General features: G+C 37.1%; 2 protein-coding genes across 4 annotated transcripts; one reads left to right on the forward strand and one right to left on the reverse strand.

The window, feature by feature from the left end:
• Positions 1-2,152: 2,152 nt before the first annotated feature.
• Positions 2,153-12,718, reverse strand: LOC127631030 (CXXC-type zinc finger protein 1-like). 3 transcript variants are annotated; one of them, XM_052108975.1, is made up of 16 exons: positions 11,672-12,498; positions 11,419-11,546; positions 10,576-10,688; positions 10,362-10,462; positions 10,138-10,265; positions 9,808-9,963; positions 8,640-8,789; positions 8,361-8,468; positions 6,475-6,662; positions 6,173-6,380; positions 5,908-6,015; positions 5,339-5,388; positions 4,219-4,315; positions 3,951-4,103; positions 3,069-3,216; positions 2,153-2,967 (listed from the first exon to the last, which is right to left on the reverse strand). In XM_052108975.1, exons 3-15 carry the CDS (start codon positions 10,677-10,679, stop codon positions 3,070-3,072), a joined length of 1,698 nt encoding a protein of 565 aa, XP_051964935.1. In that variant the 5' UTR covers positions 10,680-10,688; positions 11,419-11,546; positions 11,672-12,498; the 3' UTR covers positions 2,153-2,967; position 3,069. The 3 variants fall into 3 exon arrangements, with proteins under 3 accessions (XP_051964935.1, XP_051964936.1, XP_051964934.1); XM_052108976.1 differs by having other exon boundaries at positions 11,419-12,498; XM_052108974.1 differs by lacking the exons at positions 11,419-11,546; positions 11,672-12,498 and adding an exon at positions 12,524-12,718 and having other exon boundaries at positions 2,154-2,967.
• A 1,091-nt stretch (positions 12,719-13,809) lies between these two features.
• LOC127630458 (myoD family inhibitor-like) lies at positions 13,810-20,264 on the forward strand. The gene is made up of 5 exons (XM_052107993.1): positions 13,810-13,952; positions 15,563-15,716; positions 15,986-16,123; positions 17,494-17,739; positions 20,002-20,264. The coding sequence occupies exons 2-5, from the start codon at positions 15,584-15,586 to the stop codon at positions 20,259-20,261; spliced, it is 777 nt and encodes a 258-aa protein (XP_051963953.1). The 5' UTR covers positions 13,810-13,952; positions 15,563-15,583; the 3' UTR covers positions 20,262-20,264.
• Positions 20,265-24,612: the final 4,348 nt, after the last annotated feature.

Here is a 24,612-nt window from a genome sequence, read left to right on the forward strand (position 1 = left end):
TGAGTTGGGGTTGGGACTACCTGTTTGAACAACCAATGGGAGACTGGGAGAGAATCGGTTTGAAAACGAGTTATTTAGTTGAAACCAGAAGTAAATATAAACGTATGTTGAAGCAATTAAAACTCATCTTACCACTCCACAGATTTAAAATTAGCAAACTAGTTTTGGCAAGTTGTTTAGGATACTTTGTGCACGACAGGAGTCATTTTTCCAACAATTGTTTCACTTTTAATTTACTATATCACAATTCCAGTGGGTCAGAAGTTTACATACACAAAATAACTGTGCCTTTAAGCAGCTTGGAAAATTCCAGAAAATTATGTCAATCCTTTAGACGAGTAGCCAATTAGCTTCTGATAGGCTAATTGGAGTCAACTGGAGGTGTACCCATGGATGTATTTTAAGGCCTACCTTCAAGATCAGTGCCTCTTTGCTTGACATCATGGGAAAATCTAAAGAAACCTAAAGCCAACACCTCAGAGAAAATATTGTGGACTTCCACAAGTCTGGTACATCCTTGGGAGGAATTTCCAAATGCCTGAAGGCATCACATTCATCTGTACAAACAATAGTACGCAAGTATAAACACCATGGGTCTACACAGCCATCATACCGCTCAGGAAGGAGACTCATTCGGTCTCCTAGAGATGAACATAGTTTGGTGCGATAAGTAGAAATGAATCCCAGAACAACAGCAAAGGACCTTGTGAAGATGCTGGAGGTAGACAAGTATCTATATCCACAGTAAAACGAGTCCTATATCGACATAACCTGAAAGACTGCTCAGCAAGGAAGAAGCCAATGCTGCAATAACCTGCATAAAAAAAGCCAGTCTTCAGTTTGCAAGTGCACATGGGGACAAAGATCTTCATTTTTGGAGAAATGTCCTCTGGTCTAATGAAACAATAATTTAACTGTTTGGCCATAATCCATAATTTGTCCATCATTATGTTTGGAGGAAAAAGGGTGAGGTTTGCAAGCTGAAGAACAACATCCCAACCATGAAACATGGGGGTGGCCGTATCATGTTGTAGGGGTGCTTTGCTGTGGACAATGACCCCAAGCATACCTTCAAAGTTGAAGCAAAATGGCTTAAGGACAATAAAGTAAAGGTAATGGAGTGGCCATCACAAAGCCCTGACATCAGTTCGATAGAAAATTTGTGGGCAGAACTGAAAAAGCGTGTGCGAGTAAGGAGGCCTACAAACCTGACTCAGTTCCACCAGTTCTGTCTGGAGGAATGGGCCAAAATGCCAGCAAATTATTGTGAGAAGCTTGTGGAAAGCTACCATAAATGTTTGACCCAAGTTAAACTATTTAAAGCCAATGCTACCAAATACTAACAAAGTGTATGTTAACGTCTGACCCACTGGGAATGTGATGAAAGAAATAAAAGCTGAAATAAATTTAATAAAAAAAAAATAAAAGCTGACATTTAATATTCTTAAAATAAATTAGTGATCCTAACTGACCTAAGACGGGGAATGTTTTCTACATTTAAATGTCAGGAATTGTGGAAAAACTGAGTTTAAATGTATTTGGCTAAGGTGTATGTAAACTTCTGACTTCCAACTGTGTATATAGTGACGCAGGTCACACTTCATCCGAGTTGGGAACACTACTCTTACTATCCAAGTGCTTGCTTTGTTATAAATGTAATAATTTTTCTATGTAAATTTTATATTCATAAATTCGAGTTTTCTAACAGAAAAACTATTTTTTTGTTGCATTTTCTGCAACAAAAAAAGCACTTAGAACATGTACAATTTGCATGGTCTACAAGCTTTTACTTTAATGGATGTGTACATTTTTATTTTGATTAATGTCCTCTTCCTCCTCTTTACTTTCTTGTTTATTTTCCATTTGAATTCTTATTATTCTATTTTTCTCTGTTTTGAGCTATGGTGTTTGGCTTTACTAAATGTTTGTTAATTATTATTATTCCTTCAATTGCTGTACATTTATAATAATTGTTATGATGTCATCTTTGCCATATTATATTGTAGGTTGAAAGCTCAAATAAAGCATTACTACTTCTGCCGAACTCTAGATTCATCATTAAATACCAGAAATGTAATGAATACGAATACAAATTAATCATCATTATTATTATTATTTACAAAACATGATAAAACGGCCCATTTATAGTAATTTTAATTGGTTAAAATATAGAAAAGGTGTATGTTAAATTGCAACAAAAATATCATCTTGCTCGTTCTCGCACATGAAAACAAAAGACCTAGAGCTTCAAAGAAGACGTAATTTGAGATATTAAGTTAATATCACTTTAAATAGTTTTTCTCTGTAGCAGACATCGTATTTAATTATTATTATTATTAATTTGTTATTCTCCTTCCCATTTACATTATTGCATGAATTGCTTCACCTTAGAAAATCGCACCATTCCAGCTAAAAGGCTTGTCAGTGTGCACGCAATTGAAAAAGCAAAGCTTGGATTTTTACATTTTTCATGGACTATAATAAACGTATTAAAATACTAACAAAGTGTAAAAAATGATTGGGATGTCCTGTGTTTACAAGTTACACTTGTCGTAATAAGTATTACAACCTTATTTGAATAAAAGAGCAGTAATTATAAACACAATAAACCACTGGAGGGTGCTTAATAACAATTCCTTTGTGTACAGTAGAAGAATGAGAAATGAGGTCCACATACAAGAACACTAAACATTTTCCGAAACACTGAATAGTATTTTTTAATCTTTCTTCGGTTTCATGGTTTACCTTTTTAATGCACCGGACAAACACATCATTATGAGTTGAAATAAAATCTAAAATATGTAAGCACAGCAACTGAATGTAATATCCCCATTTAGAGTGAAAGCAAGGGTCAAATTATTGTAATAATTAAAGCATGTACAAAAAAAAAAAAGAGTAGTACATGCTTTGCGGTTTCATTAAGCAAACAACTGTTCGGATATATCTTCACAAAAGGGATGCGACACTCTGTAAAAGAGAAAAAAAAAGTTGTCAGGAGGGTTGCTTGCTTCATGGTTGTACATCTTATTCATGTGCAAATTAAATAAAGTAGAAAAATAGAAAATGACCTTATCTGTCCTTGCTGGTTCTCAGGTCTGTGGTGATGGGGTCATGTTGAATTGTCTGGTGCAGCATGAGAGCCATGAGACCTGCACGATTTGTCATCGCGGTTCTTACATTGCGCTCCTGCTCAAACAATTCATCCAACTTGTACCACTGGAGGAGGAGACGAGATTATAAGAATAAGTACTTACTGAAAGATTAAATGAATGACAAATATAAAATTGTCTCATAATGTACACTCAGGCCTTCCCAGATGTGTATGACTTTCTTTCTTCCTTCTGCAAACACAAAGGTTTTTAGAAGAATATCTCAGCTCTGTAGGTCCATAGATTGCAAGTGAATGGTGACCAGAACTTTGAAGCTCCAAAAAGCACATAAATCAGCATAAAAGTAATCCATAAGACTCTAGTGGATAAAACTTGTGAAGTGATATGATAAGTGTGGGTGAGAAACAGATCAATATTTAAGTCCATTTTTACTATACATTTTAACCTTTACATTTTTCTTTAGTTATTTTTGGTAATTCACATTCTTCCTGCATGTTGCCACCTACTCGGCAGGGAGGAAAATTTATAGTACAAAAAGCACTTTGATCTGTTTCTCACCCACACCTATCATAATCTTCTGAAGACATTGATGTAACCACTGGAGTCTTATGGAATATTTTTATGCTGCCTTTTGTGTGCTTTTTGGAGCTTCAAAGTTTTGGACCCTGTTGATTTACATTAGATGTACCTGCAAAGTTGAGATATATTTTAAAAAAACTTAATTTGTGTTCTGCAGAAGAAAGAAAGTCATACACATCTGGAATGGCATGAGGTGAGTATATGATTATTTTCATTTTTTAGGTGAACTAATTATTCCTTTAATACAAGTAGTACACCGACCACTCTGACTCGTTCAAGGTCCACTTCAGCCCTGCGGAGTTTCTCCCAGCAGTAGTGCTTGTTACATTTGCGTTTGGACACCCTGCAGTACTCTCCGGTGGGCTCAAATACATCACGGACAAGTGGACACCCACAGACCTCGTCTGCAGGGACCTGCACACACAACATTCTCCATATATTAATAATATTCTTTAAATGAGTCTTAAAATTAATTTGAATATAAATGCAAATGAGGTGTTTATGTATCAAATTAACACGTAAATGAAACCTTTGGGTCTCTGGAGTGCTCTGGACAGAGAACCTGCAGTCTCTTACAGTAGGTTTTGCTTTGTGGATTGTAAACATCGCAGAAGAGCCGTGTAGCACTACACAAACGAAGAGCAGATATAATATGGCACCTACAGATTTTGCTTAAATAAATTGCCTGCTCTTCTCAAAAGGCTCTAAATGTCTCCTGAGTAAAGAGAATGTTTTTCAAGTCAACATGAAATCAAAAGTGACCCAATTTTATTTCTTGTTAACACTTTACAATAAAATCATATTTATAAGTTGTCTACATTAGTTAACAAAAACTAACTATGAACAGTACATTTACAGCATTTATTAATATTTGTTAATGTTAATTTCAACATAACACTAATGCATTTTTTAAATTAAGTTGTATAAGTTAACATTAGTTAATGCATCATGAACTTACATGAACTAACAGTGAGCAATTGTATTTTCATGAATTAACATTAACCATAAATGTTGTTTTACATTTACATTTATGCATTTGGCAAACACTTTTATCCAAAGCGACTTACAGTGCACTCCAGAAGCAACCTGGAGTTAAGTGCCTTGCTCAAGGACACAATGGAGGTGACTGTGGGGATCGAACCAGCGACCTTCTGATTACCAGTTTACCAGTTGTGGTTTAGACCACTACAACACCACTTAAAATATTATTCATTGTAAGTTTATGATACCTAATGCATTAACCAATGTTAACAAATAAAACCTTATTGTAAAGTATTACCACCTTCTTAATATACAGTACATTCCTCTGCATGTTTTTTTTTGTGCAGATTATACCAAAGAAAATGCAAATATTTGTCTTTGCAATGTTTCATCTAAATGTAATAACTTTCTCCTCTTTAACGGCTTTACTCATTAGCTTATATCACAAAGCCCTTTAAAAAGTAAAAAAAAAAAAAAAAAACCCTTGAACCTTTTTTATCTCATTGAAGATCCTGTTTCACTTTTAGATCCAAAACAGGCTGCGAATGCCATTTCATGCTGACTTTAAACCCAACTTTTAAACACTCAGACCTAATTTACTTGACAGTAGAAGTATCTAAATCTAAAATGTTTGTGCCATTTATATAAAAAAAATCATGGTAACTTACCCTTCTATGCGTGTGGGATACATGGAGCCAAATGAAGTCTGACTCTCATACTGGTTAAAAAGAAAACAAGACATTATTAAAAAAATACAATAACACTGCATCATTTTAAAAAACTATTTGTTTTTAAACAACAAATTTACAGTTGTTACACATTATGGTTAAGTATAACAAATTATGTTTGTGGCCTGGGTAGCTCATTGGTTAAGACGCAGACTACCAACCCTGGAGTCAGGGATGGATTACCGACCGGGCCAATGGGGCCAGTGCCCAGGGGCCCTTGACTGCCCGGGTGGACTTTAAGGTTGAGTGATCCAGTTTGTATTTTTATGTGTTTGGCGGAGACACATTTATGTGGCCAAGTGTAAATGGAATGTGCTTCTTTAACCAGATAGCAATCTGATCAGTACAAACACATTAGGTGACCAAGTGTAAATACCCCCTATGTGTTTTTGTCCCATTCAGACTATAAAAACTAAATGGATTTGAGTCAGACAGGCCAAAGAAAATCACATCTTTTCTGCTGTGCAAACATAGCCTTAGCAATAACAGATAGCTCGAATTCAACACACCTTGGCGTAGCACCTTTCCATGTGACGCAGCGCCACCTTGGGATTAACTGGGTGACTGCAGGACACACAGAAGATTTGCAGATCTGTGTCGTCATCTCCCTCATTCACCTTTTGGCAAGAATAAAAGCCATTTTCAGCACAATGTAATAGCTCTGCAGTACAAATGTCACATGAACAAATCTATCTGTCAGTCTGTCTGATATTACGCTGCCTGCAATACCTCTATAATCTGTGTAATGCTGAAACTCATTCACCAGACTCTTACCTCTTCGTCATGCTGTACAACCTGTTGTTTGGCTTTAGCGATGATGCCCTCCAGCTCATGGAATCGTTTCTCCATTTCAGTGAGTCGCATGCGAGCCGACTGCTGCTCACGGCGGATGCGCTCTAGAAGTTTCTTCCCCTGTTCCTCGGCGATACATGGGCTCTGCTGCCACTGCTGAATACGCTGGGGCAGGATCTCATAGATTCGACTGATGAGAAAAGGAGATACAGATGTAATCAGTCAAATGGCTGCTAATTAATTATAACACTGTCTCTACAACAGTCAGGTATTTCCAGGTTTACTTGGCAGCGAGTTTCGTGCCACAGTCATCAGAGCAGTATTTGGAGTTGGCGCGTGCTGCTTCAACACATCCGGGTCCGAGGCACTGTCTGGCTCCTCCACTGTCTCGAACCTCTGCTTTTTCGCTGTGTCTCACCCTGTCCCGGTGCTTCTGTTTCGGCTTGTGCTTCCGAGGCTTATTCTCTTCTTTCTAATAAATACAAATTTGATTTAGTTTTTAGACCAATGATTCACTTCAATCCAAAAGCTGCTACGTAAAGTCTTCATCGCAACCCTTGCTTCAAAGGGTGATTATCATGAAAGCCATGAAAATGTCTTGGTCCAATTTTATTCAAGATCAAAAGAACCAAATAAGAAATGATATTTTGCATAAAGAAAATTAAGCCATTTTACAGCCATTAAATTATTTTCATGACAGTTTTGCAAATTTACCCCACAATTCTCATTACCGCAATGCAAATATTTTTATTTTATTTAAACAGAACAGTATTTACACTAAGGACACACAAATCCGATACCTGGATTGGTATCGGCTCCGAAACTGAAGTTTTTAACAGTATCGGTCTGACAGTATGCAAGCCCTGTCCAAATCCAATACTGTGTGCTCATGGTCATTACTGTCAAACTCCAAAAATGGAATAAAGGAACCATATAAGCACCATTAAAGTAGGCCTAATGACTCATGCACTTTATTTAAAGTCTCTTGAAGGTATACAATAGCTTTGTGGATCTCAAAAGGCTGCAAATTATTAAATAAATATACAGTATATTCTGCATGAGCAACATGCTTCAGTAAATGAGCAGTGCTATGTTGTCTCACACACACACACACGCGCGCGCGCACACACAGCACGCACACACAGCACGCACACAGCACGCACACAGCACGCACACACAGCGCGCACATACAAACAGCGCGCGCACCGCACACAGCGAACACGAACACGCACACACGGGCACACACACACACACACACACACACACACACACACACACACACACACACACACAGCACGCAAACACAGCGCGCACACGCACACACACAGCACGCGCGGGCCGACGACGCGCGGCTGTTTTCAGCTTTCTGAGCGGCTCGTAATGTGTGAGAGCTGCATATATTTTCATCTCAGATGCTCGATACGCTTCTAACAAGCATTGAGATCGGAACCCGAGGATCATTCAATCATGTCAACAGACACTCTAAGGTTACCGTCTTCCTAGATTTTTGTCAAACAATTGTTGGCAAAAACATATTGTGTAATAAAATGCTATTGTTATTAATAATAATAATAATAATAACAATAATTATTATCATGTTATTATATTTTATATTAAATAATCATATTTACATGGGTTCCAAAAAAATAACTCAGTGATGGAAAAGTGTACTTGTATCCTATTCTATCCAAAGTGAACAAATAAAAAGGTACAAGTTGCAAAAAGGTGTATAGAGAACTGGCTTCTTTTCTACTGAGGACTTTCGCTGGAATTACTGTTAATTTTTCTGCTGCGTTATCCAGAAGACTATATACATATAAGGTTTTAATAGGCTGTACATTTGTATGTAATGTAATAACGTGTAGTTCGATGTTTTTGTAATAAAGGAAGAAAAAAAAAAAAGACAATCATCACCAAAACAACAGTAACAGTAAAAGAAAACCATCTGGACACATTATATCATGAGAATTGGAGGTAAAATGTGCTTAAATGTATGAAAATATTGTCACAATCCAAAAATCTTGAAGGTCCTAAATGCAGGCTTCATTTACATCATGCAAAATACAGTTTCTTAAATTTGTATATTGATTTAGAAATAAATATGACCAAGACATTTTCTTGACAGGTTTCTCCTGCCAATCACCCTTTTATATTTTTAAAAGGTCTTTACCTTTTTTTCAGATCGCTTCTCTCTTCTTTTCACATGCTTGACCTTGACAGCTCTCTTTCTTATAGCCGAATCACTGTATGAACCATCATCCTCATCACTGTTCCAACCCTGGAGAAAAACACACAAACTCATTTTCAAACAGACACACATTCACGTAATGTAAAACAGAAGCTGTAATCACATATATTTCTGTGGGGTGTCACCAAGATGATCGCCGGCAGGACTGACGTGCTTTCAAAGGACTTATGTGGCGCTAAAGTGTGATGTCAGTGCTGGTACCGTGCTGTGGTCTCCATACTGTCCGGCGCAGTACTGCTGATACAACTCCATCTCATTATCACTGTACTCTTCAGACAGCGGACCATCTTGATATTGGTGGTAGTTGCCTCTAGACATGGAGTATTCCTCATCCTTCACTCGCAACATTTTCTGCAAACATCAGGAGGGGTGGCAAAAGATGGTGGTAACTGAAAGTTTGTAGCCTCGCAAGGGTGGATCCATGAACAATCACCACTGTGTCCTTAATGGAATACTTCACCAGAAAATGAAATTATCTCATCATTTATTCACCCTCATGCCATCCCAGAATGATAGGACTTTCTTTCCAGAACACAAATGAAGATTTTTTTGAAGAATATCTCAGCTCTGTAGGTCCATACAATGCAAGTGAATGGTGACCAAAAATCTGAAGCACCAAAAAGCATATAATGGCAGCATAAAAGCAATCCATATGACACCAGTGGATAGATCCATGTCTTCAGAGGTGAGCCAATTGATTTGGACACCAAAAACAAATATGACTCTTTTTTCATTATTAATCTTGACATCTGCAGTCTCCTTGGCGATCATGATTTCAAGCTTGATTACACATTCTAGCACCATCTAGCACTATGCATGCGATAAGCACTAGGAAGTGTAATCTACTAGTACTAATCTACGTGCCTACTAGAGATGTGCAGTAATAAAAAGAATTACTGGTCTGTTCTCACCCAAAACCAATTGGATCACTTCAAAATACTTTGATTAAACCACTGAAGTCATATGGGTTACATATATGCTGCCTTTATGTGCTTTTTGAAGCTTCAGGGTTCTGACCCCCATTCATTTGCATTGCATGAACCTACAGGGCTGAGATATTCTTCTAAAAATATTCATTTGTGACTAAGTCATACACATATGGGATAGGATGAGGGTGACTAAATGATGTGAGAATTTTAATTTTTTGGGTGAACTATTCCTTTAGTCTCTTTGGATACAAATGTCTGCCAAATTATTATTTACTAACAACCAATGTACAAGGCATTAAAAAAAGGAACAATTTTGGAAGAAATTGCTGAAAAATGTAATATCATACACGTATCAGACATCAAATTTCAAATCAGACCAGAGGAAACCATGGCCAAAGTGAGTGAGATGATCTTGTCTGCTTTATGAAACTTAAACTCACCCGTGCCCGCACTTCACACTGTCTCAGTCGACACTTCTGTCTGATCTTATTCGGGCCGCCAAACTTCTTCATGTCTTTACAGAAGTCACACTGTCCACAGTCCTCTGTGCGTATACAGGCTTCACATTCTCCACACATGCGAGCGGAGCGCTTAATCTGTGGCCAAAACCCAAATTCCACATTGCAGTCAGAAACAGCATTCGCAGACTTGTTTGCATCTGTTATGAAGTGTATTTCTTAGTGCAACAGGTATTAATTAAGTAAACAGGGATGATTTTGATTTCACTTAAACTTTTAAGGGAATAGATTTTATAAATCAGAATTTCTCACCCGTGCCCCGTGCCGTCCATCCATCTTGAAATCCGGCATGTCTGGCTCTTTTTCTGTTCTTTCAGTCTCCATCTCTTTTTCACGACTCTTCTTGGGACGATATTTGATCGCTAAGGATCCATCTTTACCTAGATCACAAGAGGCACAGTTTTAAACCCAATTAAAAACTTAAAAACAAAAAAAATAAAAAACAGATTTCAAAAATAACCATCAAATGTCCTGACTTCTACACTTTTCGCAGTACCACACGCGGATGGTTTTGGCCATCTTCTCTGATATATTAATGCAGTCTCCATGAAACCACTCACAGCAACTGTCACAACCACTGTGTGCATGGTGAGAATAAAAAGAACACATACAATCATTAATTCAGATTCAGCATGGCAAAAGAACACTCAACAAGAAATGTACAAACATTCAAAGAGAAACACATCTTACATCATGAAGCAGTTGATGTCCGGTTTGCGACAAACACAATACGCAGGTGCATTTCTCTGGTCCAGATTCATCTTCGGTCCGAGACGTCGCTCACAGACCGACATCTCGCTGTCCTGTGCCATGAGAGAGGAACAAACAAAATGTGGCTCAAATTCAGGATTTTCTGCATGTTAAACTGTAAAAACTGACAAACCTGACATCTACTATTCATTGTGCTAAATGTTGCTGCACTTTTCTTTTATACTGTCTACTGCATTTGATATAATGTACAGTCCATACTGACTCTATTCTCTACTTACAATTAGAGGTTGACAGATGATTTTGCTGATAAGATAACTAAAGTGATGGGAAAGGCCAATAACAGATTAATTGACTGACAGTTTATAAAACTGATTTATAGAATGACAAATTTTTTTTTTATTATATTCTTACTATGATGAGCACAGAGTCTCCATATGCAGTTTATTGTTCAACCAAAATCCCCAAAATAACAAAAAAATATATTTGGTGCATTATGAGGGACTTTTAAGTATAAACAAACTGCATAGTTACAACTGTTACCATGTGATAAACAAACCTCACCATACTTTACATCTTAACTATGTCACGGTCGTGTCATGCATCTTTCTCTTTTCTTTTAGCCCTAACAGGTAGACAAGTATCTATATCCACAGTAAAACGAGTCCTGTATCGACATAACCTGAAAGGCTGCTCAGCAAGCAAGAAGCCAATGCTGCAAAACTGGCATAAAAAAGCCAGTCTTCAGTTTGCAAAAGCACATGGGGACAAATATCTTACTTTTTGGAGAAATGTCCTCTGGTCTAATGAAACAAAAAAGCATACCTCCAAAGTTGTGACAAAATGGCTTAAGCACAACAAAGTCAAGTGTGGCAGGGCGGAGGGTGGGGCCGGGTGGTGATTCTACACACCCGGTCCCTTATCAGGCTAATCCAGCATCCGAGAGGGATAAACTGCGGAAGATGGTGGGGAGAGAGAGATCGTTTAGGGGCATACTACTGACTTCAACTGTACCTAAAGTTTGTTGTATGTGACATCTGGAAAATCGATAGTCCAGAGAAGAAAAGGTGAATGCTACCATGAGTCCTGTGTCGTGCCAACAGTGAAGCATCCTGAGACCATCCATGTGTGGGGTTGCTTTTCATCAAAGGGAGTGGGCTCTCTCACAATTCTGCCCAAAAACACAGCCATGAATAAAGAATGATATCAAAACGTCCTGCAAGAGCAACTTCTCCCAATGATCCAGGAGCAATTTGGTGATGATCCGTGCATTTTCCAGCATGATGGAGCACCATGTCACAAGTCAAGAGTGATAATGAAGTGGCTCGGAGATCATTACATTGAAATATTGGATCCGTGGCCAGGCAACTCCCCGGATCTTAATCCCATAGAGAACCTGTGGTCAATCCTCAAACGGCAAGTGGACAAGCAGAAGCCCACAAATTGTTATTAACTCCGAGCACTAATAAGGCAAGAATGGATCGCCATCAGTCAGGATCTGGGCCAGAATCTGATGTCCAGCATGCCAGAGCGAATTGCAGAGGTTATGATGAACAAATGTCAACACTGTAAATATTGACTCTTTGCATATTGAATGTTTTTGCCAATAAAAGCTTTTAAAACTCATGAAATGCTTATCATTGTTTTCCAGTATACCATAGAAACATTTGAAAAAATAATCTACAAATACTGAAGCAGCAAACACAAAATGTATGTCACTGCCAATACTTTTGGCCACGGCTGTACACATTGGAAGTCGCATAGTCTTCTATAAAGTAACTCGTATACTTTATAATCACCATTGGTCCATGGCATAATCATTCTTTATAACCAATGTGGTAATACCATCCAAACCATCTCTTACCATGTTACCCCCGAGTATTTTTTGTGAGAGTAAAAATGCAAGGACTGTAAAAAAAATTTTACCTACCATTTTTAGTTTACCCAATCAACCTCCAAAAAGAAAGTATATCACGACAGTAATTCAGAACATCTAAAGCGGGAATACTTTATAAGCTGTTATAGTGCATCAGAATCTCAATCGTAATGTGTCCAGTTACGACAGCAGTATTTCACTCCTTTTGTTTACATATTAAACGATTCCATCGCTACGATTCTTCTTCTACGGTTTACTTACACAATTGATAGAGTGCTGCCACCTACTGGGCACGTGTGTAGGCGACGTGCACAGACCCCTTCAAAACTAGGTCAAACGTCAGAAACGGTATTTGGTCCAGTGAAGAGAAAACGTATTTCTATACGAATCAGAAGTGAGGGGATAATTTGGTGGTATAATTATAATTTCCCAGAAAAAAAAAGTTAGGTTAGTCTTCGGCTTGTCATGCTGGCCTCCCAGCCTGGCCTTCTGACAAGTGCCAAATCCCCTCTAAAACCAGCAGACAGACCAGCCATAGCAGAATGGAAGACCAGCTAAGACTAGCAAACCAACTTAAAGAGATAGAAAAAAAAAAAGACTTTCTTCTGCAGAATACATATGAAGATTTTTCTTTTTAAGAATATTTCAGCTCTGTTAGTCCATACTCTTTAAGGTGACCAAAACTTTGAAGCTCCAAAAAGTACATAAAGGCAGCATAAAAGGCAGCACATGACCCCAGTTGTTAAATCCATGTCTTTACAAGTGATAAGATAGGTTTGGATGAGAGACAGATCAATATTTAAGTCCTTTTTTACTATAAATGTTTTCTTCCTTGCTGAGCAACATTTCAGGTTATATCAATATATGATTTGTTTTCCTGTGGATATAGATACTTGTCTGTTTCCTCCATATCACTTCTGAAGACACAGATTTAACCACTGGAGTATTTTGGATAACTTTTATGCTTTTGGACCTTCGATGTTCTGGCCACCATTCACTTACATTTAATTGTTTGTGTTCAGCTGAAGAAAGAAAGTCATACACATCTGGGGAGGCATGAGGGTGAGTGAATGATGAGATAATTTTCATTTTGGGGTGAACTATCCCTTAAGATAAACAAGTGCACAGAAACAAAGGCAATTTAAAATAGATTCAAACAAATTAAGAGGAAAAATAGGCTAAAGGGAAAAAGCTACTTTATTTAAATACAATTATGAAGGGCAAACAATATATCTTCATGAATGCATGCATGTATGCTTGATAAATGATACGAACTATATTTTCAGGAGCTATACTGATGCTAGTTTGTTGATTCTCTGCTGTCAGTGCAGGAAGGAGATCATGCACGCGCATACACGCGCGTCAGAGCAGATGCAGCTCGCGCTCATGGAGGGACATCAGGCGCACACGAGCGCAACAAGTCATTCTGGATCAAAGTGAATTTAAACTCCCTCGGTCTAAGACTGGATTTATTCGAGTTAAGGTAAAACTTCACATTTACCTGCTGTTTTCAATCTGTAGAGATTTAGAGACATGTTTTGGGTCAATCGCTAAATAGTAAAAATAGAAAAGGACTGTCACGCTCTCTAAAAGTTCCTGTATGCTGTTTACCTATAAGTGCAAATGTACAATTTATAACTGAAAATAAATAACGCGATACTATTTTACATATTTTTTGCCATCTCAACTTCAATGTAGCCAGTTATGGACATTCCACAAAATTCAATAACACTTCGGCTAACCATCATTAATATAATTCAGTGCTTTACAGATCTGTAGTTAATTTACATACAAATATTAATATACTGTAGGCCTATATGAAAACATATTAATAAAAGATTATTGCATGTCTATCTAAAAAACACGTAAATAATCTGTTATGCATAATATAACGTTTATGTTATTGTTATAATTTGTTTTTAGTGAAAGTATTTTGCAAATAGGGTGATATTCAAGTTTCTAAATAATCTGCAGAATAGCATTTATTTCTCTTTTATTATCTCTTTGACAAATATGTACATTTACACGTGTATTAATTGAGGACATTAAAATTAGTATGAGATGCCACATTCTGTTAATTTCATAGAAATCATTAGATATGAAACATATAGAAAAAACATTAAAAACAACACACACACACACACACACACACACACACACACACACACACACACACACACACACACACACGTTGTGTTTCCATGTTTTATGGGGACTTTCCATAGACATAATGGTTTTTATACTGTACAAACTTTATATTCTATCCCCTAAACCTAACCCTACCCCTAAACCTAACCCTCACAGAACCCTTTCTGCATTTTTACCTTTTCAAAAAACATAATTTAGTATGATTTATAAGCTGTTTTCCTCATGGGGACCGACAAAATGTCCCCACAAGGTCAAACATTTCGGGTTTTACTATCCTTATGGGGACATTTGGTCCCCACAAAGTGATAAATACACGCTCACACACACACACACACACACACACACACACACACACACACACACACACACACACACACACAAAACATAATTTGGAGTAGATACAAATGTTGCAGAAGTGTCAGGTGGGGTGACCAACCTAGACAGGGAATGTCTTTAAGTTGCATTATTATATATATATATATATATATATATATATATATATATATATACGTATATATTAATTTGTATAGTGCTTTTCACAACAGGCATTGTTTCTAAGCAGCTGTATGTGAAATTATGCTATAACAGAAAATGTATATAATGCCAATATTAGTTATTTATGTTTAGAACTATTAGTGGTTAAAATGAGTAAACTAAGTACAGTAAGTTTTGTTGGTAAATTATTACAAATCATTAATAAAAAATAATGTCTCCTGGACATTAGATCAGGGCTTTGATGATACTCTCTCTACTACAAATGCAGTAATAAATGGAACAGATGTTTTACTTTAATTAAAAATTGTGAAATGTTTAACTCACTGGATTTAGACTTTTACACACAAACATTAGTAAAATGATGCTTTATCTTGTGATCAATTGTTGCATATCTTTTTAATGTGACGTTACAGTTCTAAGCATCTGCTTTGATGTTTTCTGTTTTATCAGAGTTTGTGTCAGGCGTCTCAAATGGAGACAGAAGCCGTGGATGTCCAACAGCGGGATGCGGGGCAGGACGGTGACCTGGACAAGATCCAGGAGAATTGTGTCCATGTGCACACAACACAACCCAAAGCCACTGGCAAACCCAAAGATGTCACAGGTGAGGTGGATTGTATTTTACAATTTGAGAGTATAATAATCATCACAAACATGTTTAAGCTTAATTTAAATAGAGAAAATAGTATTTAAAATTGGATTTATATTGTTATAAAATTTTTATGGCAATGTTTTGGAATGCAAAAGTGTAGATGGTTAAGAGGCATAATGTATGCAGAAGATAGACTGCTAGATTGTATAACCTTACTGATAAGATTATGTTTATTATTTTGTTTTGTTTCATGATTTGACTGATGGGTCATAACTCGGCAGAGATTGTGTGCACTGACAGTATACAGGATCACAGCGGAAGCAGCGAATCTCTGACTGATGCTGTCATAACCAGTGAAGATGCTCTACTGCTACCTGACCATATACCTACACTTTCACACAAAATAGAGAAAATAAATGGTATTTACATTTTTTGATTTATCAGGGGGAAAAAAGAATATTTAGGAATGTGTGTGCAGACCTCATTTAATCATTTAATTTGCACAGAAATACACCAAATAATTTACTGATATAGGTTGTACCCTAGATGCACTTGCATATAACACACACACACACACATATATATATATATATATATATATATATATATATATATATAGTATGAATTATGATATATTAAAATGTGAATTAAAATAAATTTTAAACAGGTGATTCTTCAATTAAGAGAACTTTTCTGCACTCAAAAGATTTATGCATTTTAATCTCTAAAGTGATTCTTGCTAAACAAAAGATTACTTTAAACAAAATAAAATTAGCAACATTCTATATATATTTTAAGTATATGCTGTGTATATGTATATACATATATACTTAAAATGTATAATTTTTTACATATGTTCAGTACTGTGCAAAAGTTTTAGCCACTTGTGAAAATGTTGCATAGTGAGGATGTCTTCAAAAATAATGACATAAATACTTTTCATATATCAATTAATGTCATACAAAGTTCAGTAAACATAAAAAGCTAAATCAATATTCAGTGTGGCCACCTTTGCCTTTAATACAGCACCATTTCTCGTAGGTACATCTGGACACAGTTTTTCTTGGTTGTTGGCAGATAGGATGTTTCAAGCTTCTTGGAGACTTCACCACAGTTCTTTTGTCTATTTCAGGCTATCTCAATTTCTTCCGTCTCTTTATGTAATCCCAGACTGACTCGATGTTCAGTGGGGGGCTCTGTGGAGTCATGCCATCTGTTGAAGGGCTTCCTGTTCTTCTATTCCAATCTTTTCTATTTGCAAAAGTAATGTTTGGGAGTATAACATTTATATTTCCTATTGACACACTAAAGCTGAAGATATAAATAACCATCTTAAAACGAATGATTTTGTGCAACATCTAATGTGCCTAAAACGTTTGTACAGTACTGAATATATATATTAAGTTTTATTCATTTAATTTTGTTAAAATTACATAGTTTAATTTGAAGGAATTTTGTTATGAGTAAATATAAAAATAGACTAAAATGTTTTTTTTTAAGTGTGTGTTCTAGGATGTCTTTAATAATAAAAAAAATTTAAATGTAGTTTTAAAATGTGAGTGCTTTATTTATTTTTTTAAGTGTCATTTCAAAACTGGTTATTTATTGATAAATTTTGTTTTATTTTTCCCAAGTTAATTGCCAGCTAGCTTACTTGTCAGCAAGTCTAATCCAGTGTTTTCCAAAAGCTGAAAACATCATTGACACAAACATCATTACCAAGACCTTGAAAAATCTTTATTCCAGAACAAGAACTTTATTCATGAATTACACATTTCACATATTTCAGAGAAGCCCAGTCTTTCTAATGGATCTCGTCCAGGTGTCGTCACCAATGGCTCTGCTGTAATCTGTACACCACCTGCTTCTTCATCAGGAGGAAGAGCACCTAATATTACAACACCAAAGAAATGCAATGGACATGCAATGTGTCATGGTCACAGACACCCTCAAAAGAAACGTCCGTCTTCCACCTCCAAGAGTCAGCAAAGCTTCAAAGGCGATGCTTCACAGATACAGCGTGTCGCTGGGGATGGTAAGAAAAACATTTGCATGGTTATAACAAATATAGGCCAAACATGCATAAACAGTTCAACCCAAACAATTTAGCATTAATATGATGTATTCTTAGATTACACAAGGCACATTTGAAACAGGCCTCCACCCACAGGGCTATTCGTAAATATAAGGCCTGGTCTTATCTTTCAGTGACATTAGGACAGGCCTGTTTATCTGCATGTGTTTAATGGCCCCTACACGTCAGCGTTTGATAATTCTTTCCGTTAGGTCACACATCTCTGTTTGATGACTTACACCAGCTGATAAATATTCTTCAACATGTGCTATTAGTGACTTTAAATATCAAGAGTGATATTTTTATAATAACATGAGTGTGGGACATAATTTCAAAAGGTTTACATCTATTGGGTTGGAATATACATCATTTGAACATACAGTATAACAGAGTATATTCTGCTAGTATCACACAGTTTTGGTGTGCTTGTACTAATCACACATTATAACAAAAACGAACAAATATATATATATATATATATATATATATATATATATATATATATATATATATATATATATATATATACCTATTACATTCTCTTTCAAACCATTTACAGTCAATATATTACAGTTAATTTTTTTTACAGATACGAGTGTAAACATAATGAAATACTGATGAGGACTGTGAAAGAAACTCAAAAACATGTTATGCTGTCACTTATTTAAATATGTTAGAAAGAAGGAAAATGTCCAGCTTGATCTCATGAATATATTATGTGACCGTGGCAACATTTTTGCAAAACAAAATAACGTTCTTCGCTGCAGTTTCCCTGTGAAATGTACAGCGGGGGGCGCCAAAAGTGAGTGAAATGGTGGAGTGTTTTTTATCCCCTTTTCTCCCAATATGGAATGCCCAATTCACACTACTTAGTAGGTCCTCATGGTGGCGCGGTTACTCACCTCAACCCGGGTGGCGGAGGACAAGTGTCAGCTGCCACCTATTCCGAGACCATAAATCTGCACATCTTATCACGTGACTCGTTGTGCATGACGCTGCGGAGACTCACAGCATGTGGAGGCTCATGCTACTCTCCACGATCCACGCACAACTTACCACACGCCCCATTGAGAGCGAGAACCACTAATCGTGACCACAAGGAGGTTACTCCGTGTGACTCTACCCTCCCTAGCAACCGGGCCAATTTGGTTGCTTAGGAGACCTGGCTGGAGGCACTTAGCACACCCTGGATTCGAACTCGTGACTCCAGGGGGTGGTAGTCAGAGTCAATACTCGCTGAGATACCCAGGCCCAGACAGAGATTTTTAAAGTGAAAGTTAGATGTAGGTTTTAATGAGTGAAACCAATCTCACTACCCTAAAACTTTAACCTAACTGATCATTTTCTAAAAGCAAATGTGACATGAGAAGCAAATTTTCTAAGGCAACCACATCATTTTGTGTCGCTTCCATTATACTATGTCTCACGCGTCAGCTTGCGTGTTGGACGTGGTCTTCTGAGTCCAAAGTCAAGTTGGAAAAAGTGTGTGAATGTAGCAAAGTGAAAATTGTCCTTTTTTCAAATGGTGCGTTTTAATAAAAGTGTTTCGATATGATAACATAGGAGTATATGAGTAACAGTGCGAACGTGTTTATAAGTCATAATCAGCCGATGTAGTCATGATTTGTGTGAATGTGACTAAAACGCACAGTTGTTGAAGCACCTCTAGTGTTAATTTCCCCAGGAAACTGCAGCGAGAACGCAACACATAAAAGCCAGTTTGCAAAAATGATTGTAACATTTATTCTGTAAGGACTAGGCTGAAAAAGTCCCAGCATAACAAAACAGAACGTAAGGAACAAAAACAAATTCTGCCTTTTTTTTTTTTAAACTACATGAACAATTAAATATCGTAATTTTGATAAGATGTTTTTTATAGGTAGAATTAATATTTTTAGTACAGACATGACTCTTTAAAATGTAATGGTGATGAATGGGGACAGGCAAATTGTTTGATATTACATATTAAAAATAAAATGAATGTTTAACTGTATTTTAAAAGTCCTTTTACATTTCACACTAAACTGTTCAATCTCAAATAATGGGACTAAGCGTAGAGCCATGTTAAATATTTCAGTAGTGACTCATAAATATGTCATAGGCCTACTATTTTAATTTTTGTCCTGTGCTGCTGAATAGTACTGCTTAAAATGTAATAAACAAGTTGCTTGTTCTCGTTCTTGAATGCTGTCATAGATACTTTGTCTTTTTCTGTCTTTGCAGACTGCTGTGTGCACTGTATACTAGCGTGCTTGTTCTGTGAGGTGCTGTCTTTGTGTTCAGTCGTGGCTCAGTGTTTGGCCTGCGGTCTGGAGTGTGACACTCTCTGCTGCTGTGGTGAAGCAGCCACCGGAGGACTGGTGTGCTGCACTGAGGACACTTGCTCTGCCCTGCTGGACTGTGGGATACTGGAGGACTGCTGTCAGTCTTCAGACTGTCTAGAAATCTGTTTGGAATGTTGCTCTATTTGTTTCCCTGCATAGTTCTAAAGCAGCCAATGGGATTCTCAACAGAACAATATAGAGTGCAACAGTCTGGTTCTGGAAGTAAAAATCTTGTAAATGTTTTTCCGCTGGGAATTGATTATTGATTATAACTTAAAACCTTAGAGACAGACCAACCGTGAGCTCCGAGTTTGTTAATCGATGGTATATGCTTCTGTTGAAGCCATCAGTCAGCATTATTTCAACTTTATTTAAAAAAATAAAAAAACATTTTAATTGTGTTCAATAGTGGAATTCCTACCTACTACACTACCCATGATCCTGAGGGGGAAATCCGCCTATCAGAAATCACGGGAAACTAACCGCAGCAAAAGAGCTTTGCAGCGCTTGCACACTCCCTTGATGCTCTCCCTACACTCTCAAACTACTTAAATATTTGTATATATATATCTGTATACACTGGTGACCAAAAGTTTGTAATAATGTACAGATTTTGCTCTTATGGAATGAAATTGGTACTTCTATTTACCAAAGTGGCATTCAACTGATCACAATGTATAGTCAGGACATTAATAACGTGAAATATTACTATTACAATTTGAAAAACAATTTATTAAACTTCTTCAAAGAGTTCTCATCAAAAAAATCCTCCACGTGCAGCGATGACAGCTTTGCTATCAGTTTGTCTAGATACTCCGGTGACATTTCACCCCACACTTCCTGTAGCTCTTGCCATAGATGTGTCTGTCTTGTCGACTTCTCACGCACCTTACAGTCTAACTGATCCCACAAAAGCTCAATGGGGTTAAGATCCATAACACTCTTTTCCAATTATCTGTTGTCCAATGTCTGTGTTTCTTTGCCCACTCGAACCTTTTCTTTTTGATTTCTGTTTCAAAAGTGTCTTTTCCTTTTTCTCTTCTTCCCATAAGGCCTCCTGAGTCTTCTCTTTACTGTTGTACATGAAACTGGTGTTGAGCGGGTAGAATTCAATGAAGCTGTCAGCGGAGGACATGTGAGGCGTCTATTTCTCAAACTAGAGACTCTGATGTACTTATCCTCTTGTTTAATTGTACATCTGGTCTTCCACATCTCTTTCTGTCCTTGTTAGAGCCAGTTGTCCTTTGTCTTTGAAGACTGTAGTGTACACCTTTGTATGAAATCTTCATTTTGGCAATTTCAAGCATTGTATCGAAAATTCATTCCTCAAAACAATGATTGACTGATGAGTTTCTAGAGCAAGAAACTCATTTTTTTTCATTTTTTGCTATTTTTTACCTAATGTTGACATTAAAACATGCCAGCCTATTGTGTACTGTGGCAACTCAAAAACAAACACAATGACAATGTTAAACTTCATTTAACAAATCAAATAGCTTTCAACTGTGTTTGATATAATGACAAGTGATTTTCTAGTACCAAATTATAAATTAAGCATGATTAATCAAGGATAAGGTGTTGGACTGATGGCTACTGTCTAGATTTGATCAAAAATGGCTTTTTTCAAATAGTGATGGTGCTGTTTTTTATTTCAGTAATGTCCTGACTATACTTTGTGATCAGTTCAATGACACCAAAATCTGTACATTATTCTAAACTTTTGGCAGCCAGTGTGTGTGTGTGTGTGTGTGTGTGTGTGTATATATATATATATATATATATTGCAATATACACTCACCTAAAGGATTATTAGGAACACCTGTTCAATTTCTCATTAATGCAATTATCTAATCAACCAATCACATGGCAGTTGCTTCAATGCATTTAGGGGTGTGGTCCTGGTCAAGACAATCTCCTGAACTCCAAACTGAATGTCAGAATGGGAAAGAAAGGTGATTTAAGCAATTTTGAGCGTGGCATGGTTGTTGGTGCCAGACGGGTCGGTCTGAGTATTTCACAATCTGCTCAGTTACTGGCATTTTCACGCACAACCATTTCTAGGGTTTACAAAGAATGGTGTGAAAAGGGAAAAACATCCAGTATGCGGCAGTCCTGTGGGCAAAAATGCCTTGTTGATGCTAGAGGTCAGAGGAGAATGGGCCGACTGATTCAAGCTGATAGAAGAGCAACTTTGCCTGAAATAACCACTCGTTACAACCGAGGTATGCAGCAAAGCATTTGTGAAGCCACAACACGCACAACCTTGAGGCGGATGGGCTACAACAGCAGAAGACCCCACCGGGTACCACTCATCTCCACTACAAATAGGAAAAAGAGGCTACAATTTGCAAGAGCTCACCAAAATTGGACAGTTGAAGACTGGAAAAATGTTGCCTGGTCTGATGAGTCTCGATTTCTGTTGAGACATTCAGATGGTAGAGTCAGAATTTGGCGTAAACAGAATGAGAACATGGATCCATCATGCCTTGTTACCACTGTGCAGGCTGCTGGTGGTGGTGTAATGGTGTGGGGGATGTTTTCTTGGCACACTTTAGGCCCCTTAGTGCCAATTGGGCATCGTTTAAATGCCACGGCCTACCTGAGCATTGTTTCTGACCATGTCCATCCCTTTATGGCCACCATGTACCCATCCTCTGATGGCTACTTCCAGCAGGATAATGCACCATGTCACAAAGCTCGAATAATTTCAAATTGGTTTCTTGAACATGACAATGAGTTCACTGTACTAAAATGGCCCCTACAGTCACCAGATCTCAACCCAGTAGAGCATCTTTGGGATGTGGTGGAACGGGAGCTTCGTGCCCTGGATGTGCATCCCACAAATCTCCATCAACTGCAAGATGCTATCCTATCAATATGGGCCAACATTTCTAAAGAATGCTTTCAGCACCTTGTTGAATCAATGCCACGTAGAATTAAGGCAGTTCTGAAGGCGAAAGGGAGTCAAACACAGTATTAGTATGGTGTTCCTAATAATCCTTTAGGTGAGTGTACTTTAAATATATTTATTCTATTCTTGTAATCAACAACATTGATTAAGTGGGTTTAGATTTTCTCATTGTTTTTAATTCCATTGCATCACTCGCAATGCTTTATGGGACTGTAGTTTGCTCATTAAAAACGTTAAGTACCCAGTCTTGTACCTTTGTCTTTTTGTCAGATTTTCATATACTTATTTTTCTTCAAACAAAAGTTTGTAATGTTGTGATTCACGTCAGAGTTGGTTGGTTTGATTCATGGTTTCTTTAATGGAAACCCTATGGGAAAAATGAATGGGGAAAAATACTTGTGGAACCAAGAAGGCTGAAAACTGGGCAGGCGCTGCTGCAGTTTATTGAGTGCTTTACAGGACTTTAAAAAACATACATAAAAGTATTCTGCGATTAATTTTGTATTTATTTAGTGGAAAGGAAGAATTTGTTGCTTAGAGGAAAATGTGTTCTGTATGACGCTTCTCAATGAATCCAACGGGGTCTTATTCTGACAAGGCCTTAAAGGTGCACCAAGTCATTTTTATTTCATTTATATAATTTTATCATTATTATTATTATTATTATTATTTTGCTGGCTGATATGACAAATGTGACATGGGTAGACTACACTACACCATTCTGCGGGCAAACCCAAAAGTCATTCAAAAGTCACAGTGTATTCCGACACTGTATATATATATATATATACACATGTATATATTTAAATACAGTATAAATATATAGAGTTTTTGAAAATATTTCATGGTATTATATTGGGAAAGTGTGCGATAAAAAGGGGTTACCGAGACATGGAGGTCACCAAAAGAGGGCACCGACCTTTATGCAGAATGAAACAGCTTTTGATTTCTTTAGGTATATAACTCTACGTTTGTACACCTTTAAGGATCTTGTATAAATGTTATCTTCCAGTAAGCTTAAAGGAATGTTCCAGGTTCAAACTCTTGCTCGTTGTGCATAGTATACAGTATGTGACCCACATTTGAGCATGCACATGTTACAATGCATACAGCCAATGTGCACAATAGAAATGGCATTTACTGCATTAATAATCTTGATATGCTGTGATATGTTTCTACTGCTTACAGAAAAATCTAGAGATCCTTTTGTTTTGTGTTGGTTTGTTTTAAGAATTAGTTCCTGTAACATCATAACAGTTCTGTTTGATTTGTGATACCTACAGTTTTGAGTTTTTTACAGTTTTTAGTATCATTCTGTTAATCTGACCCTGTTTGTTCAGAACACAGCTGAAAATAAGGCATAAAGGTATTTGTTTCTGCACTCTTATCTAACGTGCGTGCATCAGGAAGCCTGGACTGATGTAAAAATAGCCAGTCAGGATGACTATAAAGAACTTGCATATTCCTCTGGGCATGTTGAATTTCACAGCCGTTCTCCAAATGGCTCTGCCCATGGCCTGGACCAGTGTTTGGATAGTGGGCACTGCTCTAGAGAGAATGCCGATGTTGAATCTGGCAGAGGGACGGAGATAAAAGCAT

This window comes from Xyrauchen texanus, chromosome 37 (assembly GCF_025860055.1).
Source record: "Xyrauchen texanus isolate HMW12.3.18 chromosome 37, RBS_HiC_50CHRs, whole genome shotgun sequence".
Taxonomy (NCBI): Eukaryota; Metazoa; Chordata; class Actinopteri; order Cypriniformes; family Catostomidae; genus Xyrauchen; species Xyrauchen texanus.